General features: G+C 42.1%; 1 protein-coding gene across 1 annotated transcript; it reads left to right on the top strand.

The window, feature by feature from the left end:
- The first annotated feature begins 294 nt into the window (after positions 1 to 294).
- Positions 295 to 24,398, top strand: dnah10 (dynein axonemal heavy chain 10). Its single transcript, XM_029440469.1, has 73 exons — positions 295 to 380; positions 737 to 894; positions 1,130 to 1,360; positions 1,576 to 1,766; positions 1,921 to 2,119; positions 2,240 to 2,434; positions 3,139 to 3,315; positions 3,420 to 3,584; positions 3,715 to 3,851; positions 3,934 to 4,085; positions 4,202 to 4,366; positions 4,454 to 4,661; positions 4,782 to 4,938; positions 5,027 to 5,506; positions 5,594 to 5,752; positions 5,842 to 5,958; positions 6,053 to 6,155; positions 6,289 to 6,467; positions 6,549 to 6,760; positions 6,920 to 7,080; positions 7,184 to 7,413; positions 7,484 to 7,606; positions 7,698 to 7,931; positions 8,038 to 8,261; positions 8,351 to 8,620; positions 8,722 to 8,905; positions 9,016 to 9,150; positions 9,540 to 9,692; positions 9,862 to 10,050; positions 10,341 to 10,487; positions 11,093 to 11,284; positions 11,432 to 11,550; positions 11,634 to 11,792; positions 11,906 to 12,041; positions 12,143 to 12,265; positions 12,355 to 12,486; positions 12,594 to 12,810; positions 13,067 to 13,186; positions 13,298 to 13,443; positions 13,522 to 13,674; positions 13,772 to 14,032; positions 14,120 to 14,292; positions 14,380 to 14,473; positions 14,650 to 14,817; positions 14,977 to 15,165; positions 15,438 to 15,609; positions 15,696 to 15,899; positions 15,979 to 16,059; positions 16,252 to 16,449; positions 16,599 to 16,760; positions 16,874 to 17,048; positions 17,305 to 17,486; positions 17,594 to 17,730; positions 17,817 to 18,034; positions 18,192 to 18,413; positions 18,606 to 18,753; positions 18,899 to 19,178; positions 19,283 to 19,512; positions 19,616 to 19,889; positions 19,987 to 20,091; positions 20,219 to 20,373; positions 20,455 to 20,609; positions 20,902 to 21,085; positions 21,186 to 21,386; positions 21,706 to 21,915; positions 22,035 to 22,130; positions 22,225 to 22,396; positions 22,488 to 22,619; positions 22,828 to 23,039; positions 23,152 to 23,319; positions 23,438 to 23,618; positions 23,694 to 23,839; positions 23,943 to 24,398. The coding sequence occupies exons 1-73, from the start codon at positions 344 to 346 to the stop codon at positions 24,087 to 24,089; spliced, it is 12,801 nt and encodes a 4,266-aa protein (XP_029296329.1). The 5' UTR covers positions 295 to 343; the 3' UTR covers positions 24,090 to 24,398.
- Positions 24,399 to 27,951: the final 3,553 nt, after the last annotated feature.

The following is a 27,951-nucleotide window of genomic DNA, read 5'->3' as shown; positions in this document are numbered from 1 at the left end:
TGTTGCAGAACAAACTTGCCAATGTAAGTCAAATGAAAAACAACAAACAACCACTAACAGTCAGAGTAACGGTCTCCATCAACCATGTATATCCAGAACTTACTATTACTGAGTTTCAGAATAAAGAATACATGATGCATGTTTTCACTGTGTCTCTTGTCAGGTGTATATACCCTTGATTACTGCCCAGCAGATGAATATAACTAGTGCAGGTTATGAAAACGGGACAGTTTCTCTCCGGAAGGAGACCAATGAAGAGGGTGAAGAGGAGACTCCAGTGAAGTCAAGTGGGAAATTCACGATTCGTGACGAGTTGCTACACAGAACGTACAAGTATTTGGGCATGGTCAACACAACTCTCCAACACCTTCAGATTCAAGGTTTGATTTATTGGATATACCAAGGTTTTTAAACATTTTTATTACAGTATTATTAAAAAAACAAGTAAAGAATTTATTAAACTCTGCAGAATAATCAATTTGCAAACCCTTGAAATTCCCCATTTTCCCACTTTAAGCATATTTTGAGCTGTCTCTGCCATGAAAGGACTTTGTTTACTGTAAACTGTTCTGAAGAATGTCCTCTTGCAGCAGGAAAAAGAACAGTTTTTATTCAGGCGAACATAGAATATATTGGGGGTGGGGGGAAACAAGCCTGAAATATACTGCTCATGCTTGTTTTTAATACCAATTTCATAATAAACAGTACAATCTAAAGATTAGTACCTCTGTCGCAGATGAGGCTACGCTGAACATCCCTGAGCTAGACCTGGAGCCGGAGGTGCATGTACTGTTGTCTAATCCAGAGACGGTAGAGAAGTTGGAGCAGTGTTTGATGAACTGGCAGACTCAGATTACCATTGTAATGGAGGAGCAGCAAAACAAAACGCCACAGGTTTGTGACTCCCCCCTTATTCTGAGTTTCTGATTCAGGCTTGTTGATGTCAGCTGAAGGATTTGAGGTCAAGACCGGCATTAACATGTATCATTGCTGCTGAAATGTCTGAAATATTACCTAAAAATGGAACCGCTGTCCGCTCAAAATGAAACTATTACATAGACGAAAGCATAAAACATACACAGTGATATCCATAGACCAATGTGAAACATCGGTTTTCATTTTCCTCCAGGCACCTGGCCCTTTGGCCGAGATAACTTTTTGGCAGGAGCGTGCATCCATCCTGAGTGCTCTGAGTGAGCACCTCAAACAGCCCATAGTAAAGAAGATATTGGAGGTAATGACCAAAGCGGATGCTGCCATTGTTCAGACCCTGGAAGGAACGGTTGCTGAACTCACTAAATACCGCGTGGAGTCGGACGATAATTTACGCTTCCTCAGCACACTGGAAAGATACTTCATGGTGAGCTGCACTTTTTAAAAATAAATGTATTATTGCTGAATATTCTTTTACATTCACATCTTTTTTTCTCTGTTAACAATGAACAGTGTAACTGACAAAAGCTGGTGGTTACAAAAAGCACACTTGCCATATTGTTTTGTATCACAATTGTGACTGCAGAATTGTTTTGCTGTCCTCACCTTCACTTCTGTCAAAGTTACCGTTGTCTGTTATAGAATCTGTGTACTGGAGCAAATTTGGGAGTGATCCTGGAGACCATCTCTCCTCTGATGAGCAGCCTGCAAATTGTGTGGATAGTCTCCTGCCACTACAACACAAATGAGCGTATGGTCCCTCTAATGGAGCGTATCGCCTGGCAGCTGTGTGAACGTGTGGCTCAAGTAATTGATGTCCACACGCTATTCAAGTAAGCATGAATGCATTTAAATTTTACATTGGAGGTTCAGAGCTTAGATAGAGTTTAAATTAAATATATTTTTTAAAACATCAGTATATCCTTTATTAGAAATAGAATGTTTTGCGGTTTCAGTATAACTTAACAATGTGCTGTGCTTGGACAGAAATAAGAAGGAAGTGGCCAAATCCAAGGTGCATGATGCTAAGCAGGTCCTGGACCAGTGGAAGTCCGCCTACTTTGAGATGCGCGCTGAAATTGAAGAATCAGGCAGGAGTCAACGTTGGGAATTTGACCGTAAGAGGCTTTTTGAAAGGACTGATTACATGGCTTCCATCTGTCAGGACCAGTACAATGTTTTGCAGGTTTGTGTACATACACTTCATAAATACTGACCTTTCACTCATTAACTGAACTTGAGAATGTATTAAAAAGGAACTCAGGTTTTTTTTTTTAAAGAGTTCTTCCTGATTTGCATTGTGCAGATTTTGGAGGAATTCTATAACATCTTTGGTCCAGAGCTAAAAGGTGTGACCGGTGACCCAAAACGCATCGATGAAGTGCTGTGCAGAGTGGATAGTCTGGTTTTGCCTATTGAAGAAGTCAGTTTCAATCCTTTCAACATCTGTAAGAAAAACAACTGGAAAATGATCATGCAAGAATTCGACACGACCGTTCAGGTGAGTTTAAGACATGTGGAATGCAGAAGCTGGGAAAATATGAGTTCTGGAACAACGTAACAATTTAATAGAGCATGGTAGTATCAATGTGCTTGTCAGTTTGCACCAAATACAGTTGCATAATGTTTTACCTCAGTTATAAGGCTGATTCACTTCTCTCATGTGTCTGCTCAGGCTATCGAGGGAGAGGCCATCGACTTCATTGATCAGTCTTTTAAGGCACTGCGCTCTTCAGCTGCTGCCTTTGACATGCTCCTGAAATTCAAACACATCCGCTCCAGAGAGGCCGTCAACAACCATTTGATGAGAAAGTTTAATGACATCCTGGCTCAGTATTGCAAAGAGGTAATGTTCTGTGAAATCAAGACTGGTTGTTATTTGACTTCAGCTTCATGCATGTGTTTTGCAATGTGACTTACATTGTAAGCAAGGGTGCACACTTTATGTTACACTGCATTGCAACTAATTACGTGAAGTAATTACCTATGACATTTATTTTACATACCTTTGATACATCAAGGTTCAGCTTGTTAATCCAAATAAAACCTGGAAGTTACACTGCACACATCCTCATCACTCAACACGGTTTAAAAGAAAATATACAAAGAAGCAATATTTCATGTTGTGCCAGATTATCATTAGAATTTTAAATAGAGTGATCATGGTCTGCCACAAGCACTTTTGTAAAAATGTTTTTGTTGTAGGTGGACAGTATAAATGAACTCTTTGAGGCAAAGAAGGACAAACCACCACTCAATAAGAACGAGCCTCCTGTGGCAGGAGCCATCAGATGGGCTCAATCTCTTTGCCACCGCATTAAACACACCATCCTTCCGTTCCTGAAAGTGCCGGAGATGATGGAGAGTGAACAGAGCAAAATGGTGAGTTATTTCACTGTTGCACAGCTGTATAAGTCAGTGTTAATATTCAAATGTTTAGACACTTAAATGTTATTGAACGGCTTCATGCGACTCTTTCTGCTTAGGCCAAGGACAAGTACATTCAAATGGCAGTGCAGATCAGAGAATATGAGGGGAAGAAGTATAAGCACTGGATGGCTGAGACTGAATGCAGCTTGCCATTGCTAATGAAAGAAACCCTGTTGGTCATGAGTACTAGTGAAAACCAAATCCAGGCAGAACTGGTATGTGTCTCTCGCTGTGTAATTACTTAGAACTGTTACTCAGTATTGTGCAAAATACAGATACAGGAACTATCTCTCAAATTCCCTGCATTTGTCTCATTATAAGGATGTCCCGCCAACTGAAATCCGCCTACAGATTGACGTGAGATACATTGTGAACTTTGCTCCAGAGATCATGGAAATAATTTCCGAGACAAACAACCTTGTATTACTGGGATACTCTGTGCCTTATCTGGCTCAAAATATCGCTCTACAGGAGCACAAATTCATCCGGTAAGGATAATCACCAGTAACTAAATACCAAACCTCTGATTGATGTAACCTCTGGCCTGACCCGTTTCAATTGTGCTTTTAGATATGTGAAAGATCTGAAGGACCTTGTCAACTGCTGCCACTCTGTAATGGACGGCCTGAGTGAGGCAAAGTCCATTATGCTGGCTGAACAGATCAAAGCGGTCAAAAAAGAGATGCATTTTGGATGCAAAAGACTCAACTGGAATTCTTTGGGTAAGGTGCATACAGAGGCTGAAATATCTGTTTAGTCTGATATATGCAAACTCTGTGTTTGATGATATTAGTATTGTCTGTGAAATTGAAATAAGATCATTTGCGTTTGGTTTCAGGCATCACCGACTTCATCAACCGAGGTGTTGAGGCTGTCTCTAAGTTTAAGATCGTCGTCGGTCAGATTCAGAAGAATGAGAAGGACATTGAGTCCAAGTTGCAATCCATAGTGATGGCCAACTTACTGAAATTTCCAGTCCCCGATCAATCAAACGACTTACCGGGTCGGATATTATTGATAGTATATAATAATTTTTATAAAAAGAAACTTATTTTCATTGAGTTAATGCATGTTTTTTTTTTTTTTTAAGGTGTCAGGGAGTTCTGTGAACGTATTGAACGAGAGCGGGCCAAGACGGTGAATTTGCTGAGTAGGAAGTATGCAGACATTGGACCCCTCATCACTAAGACGGAACATTTGATCTTGGAAACCAGCAGTGGCAAATCCAAATGTATGGCTAATTATTACATGTACTGGGAACGCAAGGTGCACGACTCTCTTATAAAGATGGTGCTGAGGTAATCGCATTATGTTAAGGTTTTTGAAGTTATCTACTTTGTGAGCAGTAATAAATACAGTACTTTAGTAGTATTTGTCTCAACCACTGTGCCATCCCTCTTGTTGACTTTCACATTTAGGAACACCCAGGCCTTCAACATGGTACTGAGGGGAAGCACCGCTCTTTTCCAAATTGATGCTATCCTGTCTGCCCCTAAGATTGTGTTGCAGCCCCAAAGCACTGAGATCTACTGGCTGATCATGCAGTGTGTCAGAGACTGTGTAGAGAGCACCAAGGTAGCATGATTCTCCTGGTACACTGCATTAACAGGTTTTTATTTTTATTTTTAATAATTTATCACTGACTATGTGACTTGATTTTCAGCAATTTGTGCGTTGGATGCATGGGACCTGCATTGAGTGCCCTCCACAACGTGTGGATGGTGAAGATGAGGTGATGACATTTAGCTTCTGCAGTGACGTGTGGCATCATCCTCAGATAAATGAGAGCGCCATGGCAGTGTCTCAGAACATCCAGCGGCTGCTCTTCTCTGTGGATCAGTATCTTTTCCACTGGAAACGCTATCGACCTCTTTGGGAAAAGAACAAAACCATCGTCAACGAAAAGTTTGCCGCCAAAAAACCATCCTGTGTCATGTATGACGACAAGCTGCAGTTCCTTTCTTGTATCAATTCGGAAGTGATGCTGGAGCCTCTGTTTAAGAATGAGCACGTCATCCGTCTAAACCTGGAGCCTCTGGCTCACACAGTGCGGGAGACTGCGGAGTCCTGGATCAGTTCACTCGGTAGGCTGCTCAACCAGCCTGCCAAAGAGGATCTCTTCAACTTGAGAGATGAACTCATGGTATTGAATCAGGTTACACAGTGTCATATGTTTTAATAGTAAATGTTTTTATATGTGATTTATCCTTATGCTTCTTTTATAAAACAGCAATTATCTGAGAACCTGAAACAGAACCCTGACACTTTTGAAGACTTGAAGTCTGTCCTTGGCACCATATCAGACATCAGGGACATGTCTCTGGATGTGGAGATGAGATACATTGATATCCAGGAGAGATACAGAACACTGGCCATGTACAAAGTGGAGGTACTGTGTGTTTATGTTCAATTATTGCCCATTGAAAGCACAAGTTGGTTCCCTTATTTACTGACTTATGTTCTCTTTTCCATGTGTAGGTCGGAAAGGATGAACTGGAACTGGTGGGCAATATTGTCCAGATGTGGAATGACCTGTTTGCAGAATCCAGACAAGTGGACCGAAGTCTGACAGATGTTAAGAAATCCTTTACTCAGGTAAGACATCAAACCCACACAATCTGAAAAGTAGAGTTTTTTAGAAATGTAGAATTATAACTATCTTCCTATTCTCCATCCCTCACACTCAAAGACTACGAAGGAGAATATTGAAGATTTTAGGCAGGAATTGACTATCTTTGCTGAAAGCTTCAACATGCATGGACCTGGAGCTGTGGGAGATGATTTGGAGAGAGGTACTTGAGCACTTGAAGCCTGCCTTTAGTTATATATATGGTGTTAAAATGTTGTTTTTAAATGTAGTGGAAGAAACAGTCTCAAAATAGACATGGAAAAGACATTAATGAATCTCTCGTTTGTTCTTTGCAGGACTGACCATCATGGCAACATATGAGGAAGACCTTGCCAAGATAGTGGCAGGACGGCAGGAGCTAGCTAATGCTGAGAAGCTGTTGGACCTACCAGTCACCGTGTACCCAGATGTTATCGGCATGCAGAAGGACATGAAGGGCCTGAGACAGATATATGGTGTCTATAAAGCTGAAAAGGTCGGATGGGGTGGCATATTGGGACAAATTGAACATCATTGGGGTATAAGTATTTCATGTGTTTGTCCTTACATGTTTTAGGAGGCAAAGACGGAGTGGTCTCAGACGTTGTGGGTGGATTTGAACATCCAGCTGCTACAGGACGGTGTTGAGGGATTCATCAAAAGCTTGAGACAGCTGCCCAAAGACGTGCGGGCGATACCTGTGGCCTTCTTCCTTGATGGACGTATGAAGGAGTTCAGAGAGTCTCTGCCTCTTCTGCTGGACCTGAAGAACGAGGCCCTCAGAGACAGGTCAGTCTGCAGGTTGACACCAGAACCTGGAATAAATCTGACACCCAACACAAAATGGGATAAGAGTATGAAATGTTGAAAATGTAGATTGACCAGGTAATAATTATGATGACAATGATAACTTCCAATTAACATGTGTTTTTATATTTTGGGCCACAGACACTGGAAGGAACTGATGGAAAGGACCGGCACTAACTTTGAGATGAACCTTGACACCTTCACTCTGGAGAACATGTTTGCTATGGAGTTGCACAAATATGCAAATGTCATTGGTGACATTGTCACCTCTGCTGTAAAAGAGCTCAGTATTGAGAAGGCAAGCTTCCGTCTTTGTCAATTATCTCAAACTGGACTTTATCAGTGAAATCACAAATACTGATAAAAATACATTATTCATGTGTGTGCGTTTGTGCTTCCAGGGAGTGAAGGAGGTGGTTGAGACCTGGGAAAACATGAAGTTCAGTGTGCTGCCCTATTTTAAAGGCAGCCAGGAGTGCGGTTCTATTCTGGGTGCAGTGGACGAGATCCTGCTGAATGTGGACAACGATGCCATGAACTTACAGAGCATGGCGGGCAGCCGTTTTGTTGGACCTTTCCTTGGCACCATACAGCAATGGGAAAAAGACCTGTCCCTCATCAGTGAGACCATAGAGGTCAGTGGGAGGGGCCACATTTCCCATCACACTTGAATCCATAATACTTAAGAAAATATTTCTCGCACAGGTATGGTTGCTGGTACAGCGAAAATGGATGTACCTGGAGAGCATATTCATTGGTGGAGACATTAGCTCGCAGTTACCGGAGGAAGCCAAGAAATTTGATAACATTGACAAAAGGTTTAAAGAAGTGAGTGTTGCAATAATATTAGCCTGATGAAAACAAAGTACTGTTACTGGACATCTCAAAATAACATCGTCTTCTTCATTTTTCTGTGTAGATTATGAGTGACACAGTGAAGAGTCCAAACATTAAGCGCTATTGCTTGATTCCCAACCGGTTAACAGACCTGCAGGGCCTGAGTGATGGACTAGAGAGGTGCCAGAAGAGTCTCAATGACTACCTGGACTCCAAGCGGAATGCTTTTCCTCGCTTCTTCTTCATCTCAGATGATGAACTGCTCAGCATTCTGGGGAGTAGTGACCCTTCCTGTGTCCAGGAGCACATGATCAAGGTATCAGGCATTATTCTTCAAAGCAGGGATGAGGAGGATCACTGTTTGCCGTGTGTGTGAAACATTTTCTAGATTTAAATAAATGTTCTTGTCTATGTTCCACAAGATGTATGATAACATAGCATCTCTGAGGTTGGATGTGGAAAGCGATGGGGAGAAAGTAGCCGGAGCCATGGTGTCTGCTGAGGGTGAGTTGATGGAGCTGAAGAAGGCTATCCCGGTGGAGGGCAGGGTGGAGGAGTGGATGACGGGAATACTACTTGAGATGAAGAGGACTAATAGACTTATCACCAAGGAAGCAATCTACCGCTACTGTGAAGACAGGAGCAGGTGTGTGTAGATACTACATGTGTGTGAGCAATTTTGCCGGTGTCTGTGTGCGTGAATGAGCCACAGTAAATCATTCCCTTGTGTCTCAGGGTGGATTGGATGTTGCTGTACCAGGGAATGGTTGTGCTGGCTGCAAATCAAGTGTGGTGGACCTGGGAGGTAGAGGATGTCTTTAAAAATGTGAAGAAAGGAGAGAAGTACGCACTGAGGAACTATGCTAAGAAAATGCACCAGCAGATTGATGAGCTGGTAAAGCGCATCACACAACCTTTGAAGAATAATGACAGACGAAAGATAAACACTGTGCTCATCATCGATGTCCATGCAAGAGACATTGTAGACAGCTTTGTACTAAACAGGTAAACCTTTGCCGGTTTTAACATTTGTCATCGCACATGACGGTGTAACTCGTGTGTTGGGAGGTGAACTTAAATGAAGTAAAATGTCTTTCTTCTTCCAGTATAATGGACGCACGAGAGTTTGAGTGGGAAAGCCAACTCAGATTCTACTGGGTCCGGGAACATGACAACTTATTTGTGCGTCAGTGCAGTGCTTCGTTCTCTTACGGCTATGAATACATGGGGTTAAACGGTCGATTGGTTATAACCCCGCTGACAGACCGTATCTACCTCACCCTCACGCAGGTCTGAGAAGCTTTGCAAATTTGAAAAACCCAAGCAGAAATATGTAAATTGTGCTGTCAGTCTGTTTTGACAATATGATGTCTGTATGCGGGTGTTTATTTGTGATACAGGCCCTCTCCATGTACCTGGGCGGAGCGCCTGCTGGACCGGCCGGTACAGGAAAGACAGAGTCCACTAAAGATCTGGCCAAGGCGTTAGGCCTGCTCTGCGTGGTTACAAACTGTGGTGAGGCCATGGACTACATGGTAAGAAGCCTAAACTCGAAGAGCCAACAGCTACTTAAAAAACGTCTTAGTACCATAAAACTGTTCTGTGACATTTTCCATCAATTGTCTACATCATATTCACCCCTTAGACATTACTGTGTGTTGTTTTTGCCCAAATTATAAACTATTTTCATACACGTGCTGAAAAATACAACGTATACACAACTGCCTACAAATTGTTTCTTGCTGCCAAAGTGCTCACTTGCATCAGTCTGAAGAGTGACGTCCACATGTTTCTCTAATGATTTGCATGGTCTGTTGAGTGTGCACACTTTACTCTGTTGCACTCTGCTGGACAAAGTAGTCGCTCTCTGTTTTTTATTTGTAACTCGCTTTTTTCCCTTAATTCCTTTCCTCTTTGTGCGTAGACTGTGGGTAAGATCTTATCTGGCCTTGCCCAGTGTGGAGCGTGGGGCTGCTTTGATGAGTTCAATCGCATCGATGCCTCAGCGTTGTCAGTTATCTCCTCCCAAATCCAGACCATACGCTATGCTCTCATTCTGCACCTGGAAAGGTTTCATGTAAGTATGGTGTAGTTATGCAAAACAATCAACAATTATTCCAGTTTGATATAAATGTATCTATATTTTGACAAAGAAGGTTATTTCACTTAATAATAATAATTTAGGTTGATTGTTGATTTAGTTGTTTATTCCTCCTAAACCCCCTCCTTCTCACTATGCACATCAGTTTGAAGGGCAGGAGATCAGCCTGGACGGCCGCATGGGGATTTTCATCACCATGAACCCGGGTTATGCAGGACGCACAGAGCTGCCAGAATCAGTGAAAGCCCTCTTCAGGCCTGTGGTGGTCATTGTGCCTGACCTGCAGCAGATCTGTGAGATCATGCTCTTCTCTGAAGGCTTCCTAATGGCCAAGGTGAGTGACGCACACACAGAGCACAAATTACATTCTCTCAATTTGGCAGACGCTCTCATCCTGAGTAATGTATAATGAACCATGCATATACAATATCACTATAATGTACAATACTTATATTAGTGTTCTCAGGTAGTTATGAAATGCATCATTTATACTGAATTACTTGTAAAATGTTCTGATATTTCTGAGCGTAGAAAGACAACTTTTCATATGAACATTGAAAAATCTTTAACTCTACACTGCAAAGTGCTTACCGCTACACATATGTACACTTTTTTTCAATTCAGGTGCTGGCAAAGAAGATGACCATACTGTATAAACTTGCACGTGAGCTGCTGTCCAAGCAGTCCCATTATGACTTTGGCTTGCGAGCTCTGAAGTCTGTCTTAGTGATGGCAGGAGAGCTGAAGAGAGGCTCACCAGACATCAGTGAGGTAGACACCCAACAACATTTTTCATGTTTCATTTTCATATAGTGAATAAAACACTTCTCACATTCAATATGGAACTGATGAGTTGTGTATTTGTGATCCCTCAGGTTTAGACTAATGCTTGATTGCTGTTGGGAAAAAAAATTGTGAATTTGTTTAGTTTGCCAAATGCAAGATTTAGACGAGGTCTTTTAAGTGTCTACCTAGCAGCTTGCAAAATAAAGCAATACCTCTGGCATTATAGTATTTATTACAAGTTTCAGTCTGGCCTAAAAACTGACCATCACTCAGCACCATGTTGAAAATTCCAACACTTTTGCAAATCTTAATCAACTTAGGGAAGCGTAGGTTTAAGAAACATGAAAAGAAGAAAACTAGTGAGAGGTCTCACAGAACTAGAATTGTGATTAGGTTGGTGATTGTTGCTGTAAAAAGTTTGAATTTTTTTTTTTTTTTAAAGGGTTCATTTGATATTAGATATCAGATTCTCCATTTTTATTTAATTATTTATTTGACACGGACAGGTAATACAGGTAGGCATTGTTACATTTAAAATGAAAATATTTTTACTTTAATCCTGTTGTTATTTCCGTCTTTCCTCTCCACAGGATGTGGTGTTGATGCGTGCTCTCAGGGACATGAACCTACCAAAGTTTGTGTTTGAGGACGTGCCCCTGTTCCTCGGGCTGATCGCAGATCTGTTCCCTGGGTTAGACTGCCCTCGTGTTCGCTATCCCAACTTCAATGATGCTGTGGAAGAGATCCTGCAAGAGAACAAATACGTCATGCTGCCTAACCAGGTTTCTTATCTGGGTCTAGATTTGATTCTTTGATACACAGGCTTTCTTACTTAAAGATTGTTTAGTTACAGTGGCAAAGATTTAGTTACAGCATGTGAGCATTTAGACGCTGATATACCCTTTTCTTTATGCTGTCTGTGGTTTCAGGTGGATAAAGTGGTGCAGGTGTATGAGACGATGATGACCAGACACACTACTATGGTTGTGGGCCCAACAGGTGGAGGGAAATCGGTTGTGATCAGCACATTATGTCAAACTCAGACCAAGTCAGTTTAAATCAACTAGGTTTACACCATATTCCTGATATTTTATGTGGAGAATAGTGACATTTATTTGAATTCATCATCAGATTGGGATTTCAAACCAAGATGTATCCCCTGAACCCTAAAGCCATAAGTGTCATTGAACTTTACGGCTTTCTGGACCCTGAGACTCGAGACTGGACTGATGGGATCTTATCTAACATCTTCCGCGACATCAACAGGCCCACTGACAAAAAAGAGAGGAGGTATAAAACAAAAAGAAGAAAAACTAAAGGACACTTTTAATCAATCAGTCGATTCAGATGTGCAGTATGCCAGTGATGTCATTCATTCATACTACATGAACTCTGACTCACAGATACATCCTGTTCGATGGGGACGTGGATGCTCTGTGGGTCGAGAATATGAACTCGGTGATGGATGACAACAAGCTCCTCACTCTAGCCAACGGAGAACGGATCCGTTTACAGAGTCACTGTGCGCTGCTGTTTGAGGTTTGTCTCAATTTCAAGGTGGCTGTGGAAAATACCTTTCCTTACACTTTTATGCAAAGCAACTTTCAGAGCAATAACGTAAGGAAACTTCCCCATCCCAGGTTGGAGATCTGCAGTATGCTTCCCCTGCTACTGTTTCCCGCTGTGGGATGGTTTTTGTTGACCCCAAAAACCTGCGATACACCCCATACTGGCAGAGATGGGTGAACGACAGAACTGACGGGGTATGAGAAAAAACATATACACTATATAATAATTGCACTTGTTTGTAATTTGATAATGTCTCTACGCTGCTTTTTTGTTATTTTTCTAGGAACAAAAAGTGCTCAACCAGCTGTTTAAGAAATATGTGCTCAGCTCTATTGACATGATTGTGGAAGGTATTGTTGATGGCAAACAAGACCAGAAACTGAAGACTGTCGTCCCTCAGACAGATCTGAACATGGTAGGTTAATCTCACCCATCGTCAACCTACTCCCGTACCAGTGTTGTGGTATTTATGCATGAAGATTAGTTTAGTCCCATATTCAGACTACTTGGCCGTGTGTTCAGGTGACTCAGCTGTGCTTGACACTGGATGCGCTGCTTGAGAGTGACAGCAGCAGTGCTGAAGTGCTGGAGTGTTTCTTCCTGGAAGCTCTGTACTGCTCACTGGGGGCCACGCTGCTGGGGAGTGGCAGGATCAAGTTTGATGAGTTCATCAAAAAGCTCTCCTGCTTAACCACAGTGCATGATGAGACAGCCCTGGCTGGGCCTGGTGAGATCCCAGGTAAACATTTACTAAAATAACAAAGTTATGCATTTTTAATATACCCTTTTAGCTACAATATGATTTTGGGTAACATTTAATCTAGTATACCACATGATTGCTTTATGTTTTTAGGTAGAATGAATAAAAATGATGAAAACAAACCCACTTTCTTCTTTTTGAAAATTCTATTCCCCACATTTGTGTGTGCAAGTGTGTTTTATCATGTCACTTTTGTCATCTTATTATTGCTAACAAAATGTCTGCATCAATACAGGATACCTCCCGACTCTGTATGATTTCCATTTTGATGGAACACAGCAGAAGTGGGTTCCCTGGAGTTCCCTGGTCACCAAATACATCTACAACCCTGAGATGAAGTTTGCAGATATTCTAGGTAAAAAGGAAAAATCAAGTGTCCTGCATTTATACATCTGGATTTGAGCTGTTTAGGCCTCCTGAGCTCCTTCTTCCTCTTTGATTCACTGCTCCTTCATCTTTGCTTTAGTGCCAACTATCGACACCATGAGAGCCAGCTGGATACTAGAACAGATGGTGAAGATAAAGAGGTCGGTGCTCCTGGTTGGAGAGTCGGGCACTTCCAAAACTGCCACCATTCATAATTTCATAAAGAACCTCAGCACAGAAACAAGGGTGAGTCCACCATCTAACAATGTGTGTTCATTCTGTCTGTCACTCAAGTGAAATTCATTTATTCCCTTCTCTTTCTAGAATACTCTGATCATCAACTTCTCGTCCAGAACAACTTCAATGGACCTGCAGAGGAACCTGGAGGCCAACGTGGAGAAAAGAACTAAAGAGACCTACGGGCCTACTATGGGGAAGAGACTGCTGGTCCTTATGGATGACATGAATATGCCAAAGGTACCTGCTCCAAGCTCTCAACCGTGTATCTTATCTCCTTCACTGTGACAGCACTTGTATGTTTGACATTATTCTAATACACTGTATGCTCGTCCAGGTGGATAGTTACGGCACACAACAGCCCATCGCACTTCTGAAGCTGTTACTGGACCGAGGAGGCATTTATGACCGAGGGAAGGATCTTAACTACAAAATCCTCAAGGACCTTGATTTTATTGCTGCCATGGGACAGGCAGGAGGCGGGAGGAACGAGGTGGATTCCCGCTTCGTCTCGCTCTTCAGTGTCTTCAGCATCCCCTTCCCTGCAGTGGACTCCCTCCACCGTATCTATGCTTCCATCATCAATGGCCACACCAGAGTTAGTATATCTTTCCCACATAAATCAATACCAGAATCTCAATCCTCCATATCACTCAGATTTAATAAGCTTAATCAAATATTTTAGGCATTTGAAGACGCCATACAGAAGGTTTGTGATAAAGTCACCTTGTGCACACTGGAACTGTACAACCACATCATCAAAGATCTGCCCCCCACTCCCTCCAAGTTCCACTACATCTTCAACCTGAGGGACCTGTCAAGAGTTTACAACGGACTGACCCTCACCAAACCTGACAGGTGTGATCTAGCACATTCACTCAGACGTTATAGTTAGAAGTCTTTGTTTTAAAATGTAATTGCTTTACCTGATTTCTCTCTTAACAGGTTTTTGACTGTCACCCAATTTGTGCGTGTTTGGAGGAACGAGTGCCTGAGAATCTTCCATGACAGACTCGTTGATGAAACTGACAAAGCTTTGGTAATAATGATCAATTAAAGAAGTAGATATTTACTGTAGATTCTCCTTTGTATTGACTGCAGGGACAAATACAATATGTAGTAGTTGTTCCTCCAACTGTAATTACAAATGTTGGCTCAAAATGTTCTGCATTCAGCTTCTAAATGTTCCCAATGTATTTATTTTTTTGCCATCAGGTCCAAGGCCACATAAAGAACCTGATTGAGGAGCATTTTAAGTCAGACATGGAGGCAATCATGAGGGACCCAATTCTTTTTGGAGACTACAGGACGGCCCTCAGTGAGACTGAACCAAGGGTCTATGAGGACATACAGGACTATGACGCATCAAAAGCCCTGTTTGAGGTACTATCTAGTTATTAACTGTGTTAATAATCGCAAAGGCTGGTCTCAGTCTAATATTCTTTTTGGAATGCAATAGTCTAATAATACGACCAATTATTTACTGCCATATTCCGTCTTTAATTATACTGAAAGACCAGTTTGTTTTCTCGTATTCTGCAGGAAATTCTAGAGGAATACAATGAGAACAAGTCGAGGATGAACCTAGTGCTGTTTGATGATGCTCTGGAACATCTGACCCGAGTGCACCGCATCATCCGCATTGATCGTGGCCATGCACTGCTCGTCGGTGTGGGGGGCTCTGGGAAGCAGTCCCTCACCAAACTCGCTGCCTTCACTGCTGGCTGTGAGGTTGTAAACATAAGATCCATGACGGGTGGGGTGAAGGGCATTTGGTTTTGAATATTTGACTCAGTCCAATCTTAGCTTCAGTGAAGCATTGGAACAAGAAGATTTGGAATATAGTTATAAATGACACTTTCTTCCATTTTGGGAACAGCAGTCTTCTAAAGCTGCTAAATGGAAATGTAGTTCTTAACTCTTATTTCTATGTTGTAAAACATTATAGAGAAATATTTGCAAAGAAATCTCCAGCATCTAGTAATGTAATCTGCCTTCCCCAGGTGTTCGAGATAACATTAAGCAGAGGATACAGCGAGTCAAACTTCCGTGATGACCTGAAAGCACTGTACTTGAAGCTTGGCATTGAGAATATGAAGATAGTGTTCCTCTTCACGGATGACCATGTTGCTGAGGAAGGCTTCTTGGAACTCATCAACAACATGCTCACCTCAGGTTGGATATCACTCTAACCTCCTGGCTCACACTTTGTTTTTCTTAAAAGTTACAGCTGTAGTACTGATCATGCTCTTTCTTTATAGGCATTGTTCCTGCATTGTTCCCTGATGATGAGAAGGAGTCTGTTCTGAACCAGCTTCGTGATGAGGCTCTTACGATGGGAGCAGGTCCTTCTAAGGAGAGTGTGTGGCAATACTTTGTCAACAAGAGCGCCAACAATCTACACATTGTTTTAGGCATGTCACCAGTGGGAGACACCCTGAGGACACGCTGCAGGAACTTCCCAGGTGAACGGCGATGTCAATGCTGGGATTGTATTCTAATTTCTTGATTTATTTCACTAACTGTGTGCACTTTTGTTCTCAGGACTGATGAACAACACTGTGATAGACTGGTTCCTGCCATGGCCTCCACAGGCGCTACTTGCAGTGGCTCAGTCTTTCCTCGGTGTGTAATTACACACATTTCTGTCTTTTTTTAATGCATTTGTTGTGTAAAAAGTTCATTTTCAGGCAGACATTTAAAGGCTTTCTTTACTTTATTTAACTGTACTAAGACCTGTAGCTGGAATATTCTCCCTACATTTTGCAAATTTATTTTTTAAACTTCACGTTTAGTTTTTAATTGTTTTTTCTACAGGTGAAAGTCCAATGATTCCTGCGGCACACTGTGCAACAGTGATAGCTCATGTATGCATGGTGCACAGCTCTGTGGGGGACTACAGCCAGCTATTCCACCAGAAGCTCAGACGGTGTAACTATGTTACTCCAAAGAACTACTTGGACTTCATTAGCACCTATTCTAACCTCTTGGAGGAAAATGACCAATATATTCTGGGTGAGAAGATGGAACTATATATATATATTTAAATTCTATTTCTATTCTATTTAAATATTAAAGTGCCTCTGTGTGAAGGTTAGACTGGTGCCACACGGCTACTGTACATTAATATGTTTGTTTTGTGAACTTGTCCTCTCCTGTTCCAGCTCAGTGCAAGCATCTAGAGGGAGGTTTGTATAAACTGAAGGAGGCCAGTGTGCAGCTGGCTGAGCTGAATATCAAGCTAACAGAGCAGAAGGTGGTCCTCGCTGAAAACTCCACAGCTTGTGAGGTCCTGCTGAATGAGATCACCACAAACACGACAGTTGGTCAGTGAGAACCTGCATTTCTTAACTCAGGGTTATCTTAAACACAGTATATTGTTCTTCCGAAACTAAACACAGCTAGTACAAACCACTTATTGATATTGTTCCTTTCCTAGCTGAGGACAAAAAGTCTCTGGCTGAAGACAAAGCCAAAGAGATTGAAGAGCAGAACAAAGTGATGGCTGTGGACAAGAAAGAAGCTGAAAGTTCCCTGGCGGAGGCTTTGCCGGCATTAGAGGCGGCTCGCATCGCCCTGCAAGACCTAGACAAATCTGATATCTCAGAGATCCGGTAAATTCTCCTCCTTGCTCAGAGGATTGTTTTCATTCCATTGTTGAAAAAGATAGCGGCGGTGACCAAATTCAGCAGAATGAATGAATAGATAATCATGATCTGTAATGCAGACACCCATACTAAACCTCTGTAAAGAAAATGATAACTCAAAACATACTGTATGTTGGGTTTGGTTCATACCTGACCAAAACTTGCTTCATCAATCAATACTCTTCCTCCTATCTGCCTTTTTTCCTGCTGGTACATTGTGCAGATCCTTTGCAAAGCCGCCCAAACAGGTGCAGGTGGTGTGTGAGTGCATCATGGTGTTGCGTGGCTACAAGGAGATCAGTTGGCAGTCAGCCAAGGGGATGATGTCAGAGGCTAACTTCCTGCACTCGCTGATGGAGATGGACTGTGATTCCATACATAACAACCAGGTCAGGACTGTCAAAGGTATGTGGGCTTCATGATCTGTGAATAATAATACCCATGTACTGTATATGATAGTGGCATTTGACAAGTATACTACAGTTGTTTTCTTTGCCATTTCCCCTGGCTAGGCTTCCTAAAGAACCTCCAGACGAGCTTTGAGGAGATGCAAGCCATCAGTAAGGCCGGCTCAGGACTGCTCAAGTATGTTGAGGCTATCATGGGTTACTGTGAAGTTGCGAGGGAGATAAAACCTAAGAGAGAGAAGGTAATGTAAAGTGTTTCTACATGCTAACGTCATGCTCTATAAGAAGGAACGCACATCAAACAGCCATATTTCCAATGTTTTTTCAGTTGGCACGCCTAGAAAAGAACTTCTTTCGGAGTAAATGGGAGCTTGAGCGCATTCAGAGTGAGCTTAACGATATCCAGATAGAGTTGCAAGCTCTTGGAACGAAGTACCTAGCCGCTATCGAGGAGAAACAGCACCTACAGGAGGAGGCAGAGCTCATGGAGAGGAGGCTGATAGCCGCTGACAAACTCATCACTGGCCTGAGCTCTGAGAATGAACGGTGAGGTTACAAAAGATGCAACACATGGACTCACAACCCCCAACCAACCCTGCTAAAAGTTGCTTATTTGATTCGTTTATATCTTCTTTTTTATTCATCCCTTTGTGTTCCACCTATATTTCTTTACTACTCTCTCTTTTCAACTACCTCCACTCAGGTGGACACAAGATTTGGAGGAGTTAAAGCAGCGGCGCGTGCTTCTCCTCGGTGACTGTCTGGTCTCTGCTGCTTTCCTGAGCTATGTAGGAGCCTTTAGCTGGGACTTCAGGAATGAAATGGTATACCAAGTATGGGTAAAGGATGTGCAGGAGAGAGGCATCCCCTTGAGCCAGCCTTTCAAAGTGGAAAGCCTTCTGACCGATGAGGTAGAAATCAGCAGGTGAGAAGGAGTGTGTTCTCATGACAGATTTGAGAAGACAATAGACAATAAAAATATGTTCAATCAAATGATCGAAATTAGGTGTTGTGGTCGCAGGTTAGGTGCTTGTTGCGCATGTGTGGAATTGTCTTTATTTTGTCTGTACACTGACTATGGTGGCTAACTACGTGTCAAATAAACCCTGTGTGACAGATGGGGCTCAGAGGGCTTGCCTCCAGATGAGCTCTCAGTGCAGAATGGAATCCTCACAAGCAGAGGGAGCCGTTTCCCCATGTGTATTGACCCACAGCAGCAAGCCCTCAACTGGATTAAGAAGAAGGAAAACAAAAATAACCTCAAGGTACAAAACATTTTCGTACAAATGATGTGGCATTACTGCTCGCAAGTCCCAGAATGAGCGCTTTAGTTAGCTTCCCACTGCTGACAGCTCCAGAATCAGCATTTGAAAGAGTCCTGACAGTGTCATCACTATTTCTTCCCCTCAGATCTCATCATTCAACGATCCAGACTTCCTGAAGCAGCTAGAGATGGCTATCAAATATGGCTTCCCATTCCTTTTTCAAGATGTGGATGAGTACATCGACCCTGTGATTGACAATGTCCTGGAGAAGAATGTAAAAGGAGCAGAGGGCAGACAGGTCATCATGCTGGGTGACAAGGAGGTGGACTATGATCCCAACTTTAAGCTGTACCTCAACAGCAAACTGGCTAACCCCAAATACTCTCCATCAGTGTTTGGAAAAGCCATGGTCATCAACTATACTGGTAAGATTGTTTGGCATGGCTACCATATTGTTTCTTTGTAGTAGTTGAACTGCATGTTCTCAATGTCTGTCTGTGTCCATTTATTGTATCGATGTTACGTGTAGTGACCCTTAAGGGTCTGGAGGACCAGCTGCTGAGTGTTATCATGGGCTTTGAGAAGAAGGAGCTGGAGGAGCAGCGCGAGAGTTTGATCCAAGAGACTAGCAACAACAAGAAGCTGCTGAAGAACCTCGGGGACTCCCTGCTCAGGGAGCTGGCCACATCTTCAGGCAACATGTTGGATAACACGGAGCTGGTTCATACGTTGGAGGAAACAAAGTCAAAAGCCAGTGAGGTCAGTTTGGCAGCAGCAAGCATCAGTGAACTCATGGAATAAGTGCATTTTCACTGAATTTGTTAATACTAGTCTTTTCTTTGTTTGATATTGTAATCATCAGGTATTTGAGAAACTAAAGTTGGCTCATAAGACATCTGTGGACATTGATAAACTCAGAGACGGCTATCGACCTGCTGCAAAGCGCGGCGCTATCCTGTTCTTCGTACTGACAGAAATGTCTCTGGTGAACAGCATGTACCAGTGCTCTCTAGCCTCCTACCTCGAAGTGTTTGACTTTTCACTGCGCAAATCTCTGCCTAACTCCATCCTGCTCCAAAGACTGAAGAACATCATGAACACTCTGACATACAGTGTTTACAACTATGGCTGCACAGGTCAATAATAAATATTGAATAATGGAATGGATGAAAAAGGATTTTTAAAAGCACAGTATTTATGATATTATAACCTGAACTCACTACATATCCGTAGGTCTGTTTGAGAGACACAAGCTGCTCTTTTCCTTCAACATGACCATCAAGATTGAACAGGCAGAAGAGAGGTCACCTCAGGAGGAGTTGGAGTTCTTTATTAAGGGTGAGATATGCAGAGTTGAACTCCTCTAAAATGTTTAAGTAGATTACAGTGATCACAAACTCAGACACATGTGTATGCACACAATGTTTGAAGTAAATGTTCTTGTTTTTCCACCTCATGTGTAAAGGTAATATATCCCTGGAAAAGAGCACCCGCAAAAAGCCTTGTGACTGGCTTGCAGACCAGGGCTGGGAGGACATAATGAAACTAGCAGAGCTGTTTCCTGAGCAGTTTGGCTCTCTGCCTGATGACGTGGAGAAAAATTCCACTGACTGGAAGTCTGTAAGTGACCACGGTGGCAAGAATCGCCATAGGCATTTTACTTTATCGGTTGAGAGGTTAACCCTTTTCTTTTCTCTTCAGTGGTATGACTTAGACGCACCAGAACAGGCTCCATTTCCCATGAAATATGAAGAGAACCTGCCAGCCTTTCAGAAGCTGCTGCTGCTGCGCTGCTTCCGTGTAGATAGAGTCTACAGAGCTGTAACTGACTACGTTACTGTCACCATGGGCGAGAAGTGAGCCTGTTTCTATTGCAATAACAATTGCAATTAAGATATATACCGTATATATATATATATATATATATATATATATATATATATATATATATATACTGTATATACTGTATATATATATATATACCTTCACCATCACTATGTATACAGTATATACAGTGTATGTATATACACCACTGTGGTGCAGTTGCCTAAGCACAACTATTTGACAATGTATACAGAATATATAATTATTTATACAGAGAGGAATCAAACCCTGAGTTTCTACATGTTTTCTTGTGTATCTTCTCAGATATGTGCAGCCGCCTGTGATCAGCTTTGATGCAATTTATGAACAGAGCACACCTTTCTCCCCCATTATCTTCATCCTGAGCCCCGGATCTGACCCAGCCACGGATCTCATGAAACTAGCAGAGAGGTCAGGCTTTGGAGGCAACAAGTTCAAGTTTCTTGCTATGGGCCAAGGCCAAGAGAAGGTACTGAAGCCTTCTTTTCCATATCGCAGCCGCAAAGCTTTAAGTGTGCCCAAGTGGAATGAGACGTTGAGGGTAATTGTCTTCTGTACCTGTGATTAAGGTGGCATTGCAGTTGCTGGAGAGGGCGGTGTCCCGTGGTCAGTGGTTGATGCTACAGAACTGCCACCTGCTGGTAAAGTGGCTGAAGAAACTGGAGAAGTCCTTAGAGATGATCACCAAGCCCAATCCCAACTTCCGCTTGTGGGTCACCACCAACCCCATTAAGGATTTCCCCATTGGCATACTGCAAAAGTCTCTAAAGGTCAAACGCATTTCCTCTTTACCTTCAGCAGTATTTTCTTTAGATTAGTTTGTAGATGGCAGGGTTCGGATCAAGTAGCGGTCACAAGGATTTCCTTAAATAGGTGTTGTGTTTGATGTTTTTAATCTATATGTTGGGAATATGACAATGTTGCATTTCTAATACAGCAAAGTGACCATTTGTATTTAAATTGTGCACATCAGTGGAGGATAGTCACGAGCATGGAAGAGACATTCAACAGTTTTTCTATTGTTGTGAAAAATTGGATTTAAAAAAATGTCTGTTTGTTTACATGTACTTTAATATTGTGTGCGTGCAGGTAGTGACGGAGCCTCCCAACGGTCTCAAGCTGAACATGAGAGCCACGTACTCCAAAATCTCCCATGAGACCTTGACTGCATGTCCTCACCCTGCCTTCCGCAGCCTGGTGTACGTGCTGGCCTTCTTCCATGCTGTGGTGCAAGAGAGACGCAAATACGGCAAGATTGGCTGGAACGTCCTCTACGACTTCAATGAGTCTGACTTCTCTGTAAGTGGCACAAGAGCCATTTTAAATGAGGGATTTTGTTTGAATATTAGTCTCTATTTCTGTGGTATAATATCAATTTCACTATTCAATGGTTTGAACAATGTAACTGTGTTCGACAGGTGTGTATGGAGATCCTGAACACGTACCTGACCAAATCTCACAACCAAAGAGACCGCAATATTCCCTGGGGAAGTCTTAAATACCTTATTGGAGAGGTTAGGCCAACTTCCTTGTGTTTTAATAGATTGTATATTTATTACCTTGCTGGCTGATGCTGTACGTTGAGCACGTCTGTATAATGTTCTATAGGTGATGTATGGCGGGCGAGCCATCGATAGCTTTGACCGCAGGATCCTGACTGTGTACATGGATGAGTACCTCGGAGACTTCCTCTTCTACACCTTTCGTCGCTTCCACTTCTTCAGCAACACGGACGTAGTTTACAAGATCCCTCCAAATGGGACCAAGAAAATATATGTTGGTCAGTTGTTCTTTTCATTACTTTACATTCTCTTACTTTTAAGAGAAATAAAAGGTTTCTGTCATCACAGCTTCACCCTCTTATCTAACAGATGAGATTGAGATCCTGCCACTGGCAAACACACCGGAGGTAATGGGTCTTCATTCCAATGCAGAGATAGGATACTACACTCAGGCAGCTAAAGACATGTGGACTCACCTAATAGACCTGCAGCCTCAGACAGGTATGAGTTGGCATCTTTCATCTCTCTTGCCCCTTAATTGATTTCAAAGGGAGACATTGTAAAGTTGATGGCCTCCATATTGACTTCTGAATACCGAAGAGCATCCCCGGAAGTAATATGTACTATTTTCAGAAGGAGAAGCTGTTCCATACTGTTGAAGGATATTTGCTTTATTCTCTTTTGCTTTAAACGCTCTCTCACGCCTCAGGTGAATCGGGTGGAAGCATCAGTAGGGACGAGTACATCAGCCAGGTGGTCCAGGATATTCAGAACAAGCTGCCTAAGTTATTCAACATGGACGTGATCTGTAAAAAGTTTGGCACAGACATTTCCCCGACCTCAGTGGTGCTGCTTCAAGAACTAGAGCGCTTCAACAAGCTAGTGGTCCGCATGCAGCTCTCTCTGGCTGAGCTGCAGAGGGTGAGCAGGAGGGGCAGAGGGCAACAAGATATTGGGGAAACAAACAGGCAGGTGTTGCGTCTTTGTGCTTCACAGAGGTTTAGATTTGATCCGATTCTCTTGTGTCCCCTAGGCCTTGGCTGGTGAGGTGGGTATGAGCAGTGAGTTGGACGAGGTCGCTCGGGCACTTTTTAATGGTCACATCCCTGCCATCTGGAAGAAGTTGGCACCTGACACTCTTAAGTCTCTCGGCAATTGGATGAGCCATTTCAACAGGCGTTATGAACAGTATAGCTACTGGGTGAGGACGGACACACTCACGATCATATGTAGCCTTTTTGTGATCTGGCATTACAGAATGGTTAACAAACAAGTTGAGAATGTATCTTGACGTACCTGTGTATGTTGTGTCCCTGCAGGTGGATCAGGAAGAGCCAAAGGTTATGTGGCTATCAGGACTCCATATCCCAGAGTCCTACCTGACCGCCCTGGTCCAAGCCGCTTGCAGGAAAAATGGTTGGCCTCTGGATCTTTCTACACTGTACACACAGGTGACCCAGTACCGCAGTGAGGATGACATCAGTGACAGACCTGGACAGGGTAATGAAATAACACTCACCATTTGCAGCATGATTAGTGATGAGTTATAGAGACTGATGGTGTTATTCTCTGCAGGCTGCTTTGTGTCCGGCCTGTATCTGGAGGGAGCAGACTGGGACATGGAGAAGGGCTGCCTGGTTAAGAGTAAACCAAACGTTCTGGTTGTTGAACTGCCCATTCTCAAAGTCATCCCCATAGAGGCAAGCCGCCTCCGATTACAGGTGTGGACACCAGGCACTACAGGCCTGCATACAATACTTTACTTCACTATTTTTGATGGGTTTTTTTTCCTAACTTGTTTTTTTATGTGTTTTGCATCTGAAGAATACGATACGGACACCGGTGTACACCACGTCTCTGCGCAGGAATGCAATGGGTGTGGGGTTGGTGTTTGAGGCTGACCTGTTCACCACCATGCACATCTCCCACTGGGTGCTCCAGGGTGTCTGTTTATGCCTCAACGCTGACTAAAGACAGACCTCAGCCTCACTTTTAGTACCTCTGATTTATATTCAAACAAATAAGTTATGGTGAAAGATTGTACATATTTAAAAATATATCTTTTTTAATTGATAGAGACAAGAGAACTAGGTTTTTTAGTCATTGTCTACTTCATAGCTTTCATTATATTCTCACTAGATGGCAGCACTTCACTCTGGGCAGTAGCTCCAGGGATTTCTCTTTGCTGTTACAGTGGGCTGAAGTGCCAACAGGCTACAGTGGGGTAATCGTTCAGCCCTAAAGGTCTGCTACTTCTTTATTAATGAATAAACATTTTCATTTCAGTTCAATCATGTTGAATGTTTCTCTTTATTAAACAAAAATACTTAAGACTTCGGTCAATTCCTAAAAAGAAAAGTAGATGCAGAATATTTCTGCTGAGGTTGTAAAGGGAACACAATCTGCTGCATACAGTGCACAATGTACCATTGACCAAAGGCTGCTAAAGTTTTCCACTTTACCCAAGTAGCTTTTCAGCTGTTCTCTGCAGTATAGGTAGCAGAGTGTGCTTTACTGTAACATTTAATGAACAGATCTAGTGCAGCGCTGAGTAATCGAGGCTGCTGAGGTCAGCATGCCAAATCAGGTGAAGTTTACTCCTAAAATCAGACGGCCGTTGCGGATCTGGCAGCTGGCGTGGCAGTGAGGTCACAGAAACACAGATTTAAAAAAACTAAAAGTTTTAAATCATAACGCGTGCAACATACATATGCGTTAACAAGGCTTAGCATTATGGTTTGCCAGAACAGATATCGATACCACCTCTGTGACCTCATGTGGTACTTGTACCTTGCGACGCATGCATCTAGGAGGTCTATCCCCCCCATGAATGTGTTGTACTCTTTCACAATGTGTGGCCTGTTGACTTCCACAAATGCTTTGTCTGACTTGCTCCAGAGTCAAACTTTGTCTTGAGGTTCAACTGCGCAGTAGGATGAAATCAGAGTAACATAGCTGTTGTCATACGACTTGACAATGGCCATGCGTTCTTCTTTCTCCACCCTGGATTCTCCATCCTCTGCCTCTCTTGGCAAGACTTTTCTCATCTTCAAGCTGACGACCAGGTAAGCGATTGTTGCGGAGTGTTCTATGAACGAAATGCTTGTAGAATCCGTTGTTGTATTTGTATTGTTGATTTAATGTGTGAACGAGCGATATAGAGAAGGTCACATAAAGCTGTCATTATTAGGCTGTCATTTGTAATATATTGTTGGAGTGGTTAGCAGGCCTATTGTTTTTGGATATTTGGGGAGTCAGGTGGTCCGTGAGTGTTTTTTTATTGGTTAAGTGGTCCTTGGTCTGAACAAGTTTGAAAAACACTGGTCTAGAATAAGATCCAAGACAGTAGCTTTTTTTCACTGAAACAGGACTTATCTCAAATACATCAGGAAGAAAAATGTTGTCTTTGTAAAAATATTTCAGAAATGATAGGCCATATCTCCTTGAGCCACAAGGCACTACAGTTTAGCAATCCAACTAGCAGCAGTGGTTGTAAAAAGTATATTAAAATGACTACCTGTCATGTCTCGTTGAGTATGTTGAGTTTTTCATGTTGTCTTGTCACTTCCTGTTTTATTTTGTACCTACCTCTTGTTTCTCAATCCAGATCCCTTTACTTCCTGTCTTTGTGTGGTTTCCCGCTATCATCAGCCCCGCCCCTGATTGTTTCTACCTGTTCCCACTCACCTCTTGTATACATTGTCCTGTCTCCCCTTGTCTAGTGCCAGTTCGTCTTATCATGTGCAAGTATCAGTGTCATACCTGTCAACCCTCCCGATTTTCCCGGGATTATCCCGTATTTTTAACCTTTAAAATAAATAAAAAGGCCTAATTAAAAAAAGTGTAAAGTGTCCTCCAATAGAGCAGGTGGCAGTATTATGTTTAACTTTAGCTGAAAAACGTTATTAGCCAGTAAACACACAGCAGAAGAAAACAGGAACAATAACACAGAAGAAGAGAACAGGAACAATAACACAGAAGAAGAGAACAGGAACAATAACACAGAAGAAGAGAACAGGAACAATAACACAGAAGAAGAAAACAAGAACAATAACACAGAAGAAGAAGAGAACATATGATGAGAGTCACAGTGAACGGGAGATAGATGGAGACGCAGCTGTACCTGCCAAACAAGTTAAAACTTTATGTAAGTACCAAATGAGAGGAGACCTTCCATTATTTATTAAAAGCAGAGTCGGGCAAACTCATGCTTTTTGTAAAGTGTGCCATTCAGATGTTAGCATCGCACACGGCGGAACAATCAAAATAAAAGCATATTTAACTAAAGAAGACTCCTCGAAATAAATATACAAAAGGAGTATTATTACAACAAAATATGAACAAATGGATGTTTATGAAATATAAAACATGTTATCATTTATACATCGGTTACACATACTTCTTTCCCTTATTTTGAAATTCCAATGTTGACAGGTATGATCAGTGTATCAAGGAGTGTGATTTTTCAGAGAAGTTTGTATATCCTCCTACTGAGCGTTTTGAGTTGATAATCTGATTTATCGAAGTAAAGTATTGTATTTTTACACTTTACATTTGTTTCTGGAGTCGTGCGTTTGGGTCTTCCTTCCCTGTGTCCGAGTCGTAACACTACCAACCTTGCATTTATCAAAACACATCTTATCCTCAATGACTCGTCATATTTTGTACTTTTCACAACTTCTTTTGGATTGTGTGAATTTTCAGCAATAGCATCCATATAGAACTGGGGATTTGATTTATTTTTCTCATATCTGGCTTGATTTCTAAAATGAATATGTTTATCATAATCCATAGATCATTTAATAAACTTTCTAAAATATTAATCTTGTTGTCTAATAAGATTTAAAGTCCCTGTTGTCATCCAATTTGCAATTTTCTATTTAATTATAGTCTCCTTGGAGCTACAGCATCAAGGGCAGCTAAAATATGCTCGTAAAAAAGACTCCAAGCCTTATCAGCGTCTTTGCTACCCCAAACATCAACTCAATCTCTGCTAAATGTATTTGCATAAAATACAAACTATAAATATATAACATTTTAAAATCACACATTCAAAACAAAATTCCTGGCACAAACAAAACCTCACAGGAGAGAACAGTGTAGAGAAACAAGGAATACATTGATCACCACCGATAAGAATGAACAAGCTTTTGCAAAACTTGAAGTAGGCCTATCACAACAAAAAGGGAAATTCAAAATAGACACTGTCGCACAGATCAAAGTCATTCCAGAAAATCGATTTGACACATAGTATAAAGACAACTCCATAAAATCAGCTAAACGCAGGCTCACCTAATATGGAGGAGAATAATAATAATAAATTGTATTTGTAAAGCGCCTTTCAAAGCTAAAAGCAATCTCAAGGCGCTAAAATGCAGGACAACAACAACAACAACAACAACATAAGAGGTTACGGAAAGGCTTTTTTGAAAAGAAAGGTTTTTAGTTCTTCGGAGGTTGTGTGTGGAGGTTTGTTGAGGGAGGAGTTCCTTGAGGTACGGAGGAACATTTCCATGTATGCACTGATGGGTGAGTAGGGAGATTTTGTACTCAATCCTGAATGGGACAGGAAGCCAGTGGAGGGAGTGGAGACTGGGTGTGATTTGGTTATATTTTCGCACCCTCATCGGGATCCTAGCGGCGCTGTTTTGGATATATTGGAGCTTTTGAAGGCTCCCGCTTGGAATCCCGATGAAGAGAGCGTTGCAGTAGTCCAACCTTGAGGAGACAAAGGCGTGGGCGAGTTGTTCAGCATCTGACAGGGAGAGTGTGGGGCGGAGTTTTGCAATGTTCCTGAGGTGGTAGAAGGCGGTCTTGCACAGATTTTGATGTG

The sequence above is a fragment of the Cottoperca gobio genome, chromosome 9, assembly GCF_900634415.1.
Source record: "Cottoperca gobio chromosome 9, fCotGob3.1, whole genome shotgun sequence".
Lineage (NCBI taxonomy): Eukaryota > Metazoa > Chordata > Actinopteri > Perciformes > Bovichtidae > Cottoperca > Cottoperca gobio.
This window is presented reverse-complemented; position numbering and strand designations above follow the sequence as displayed.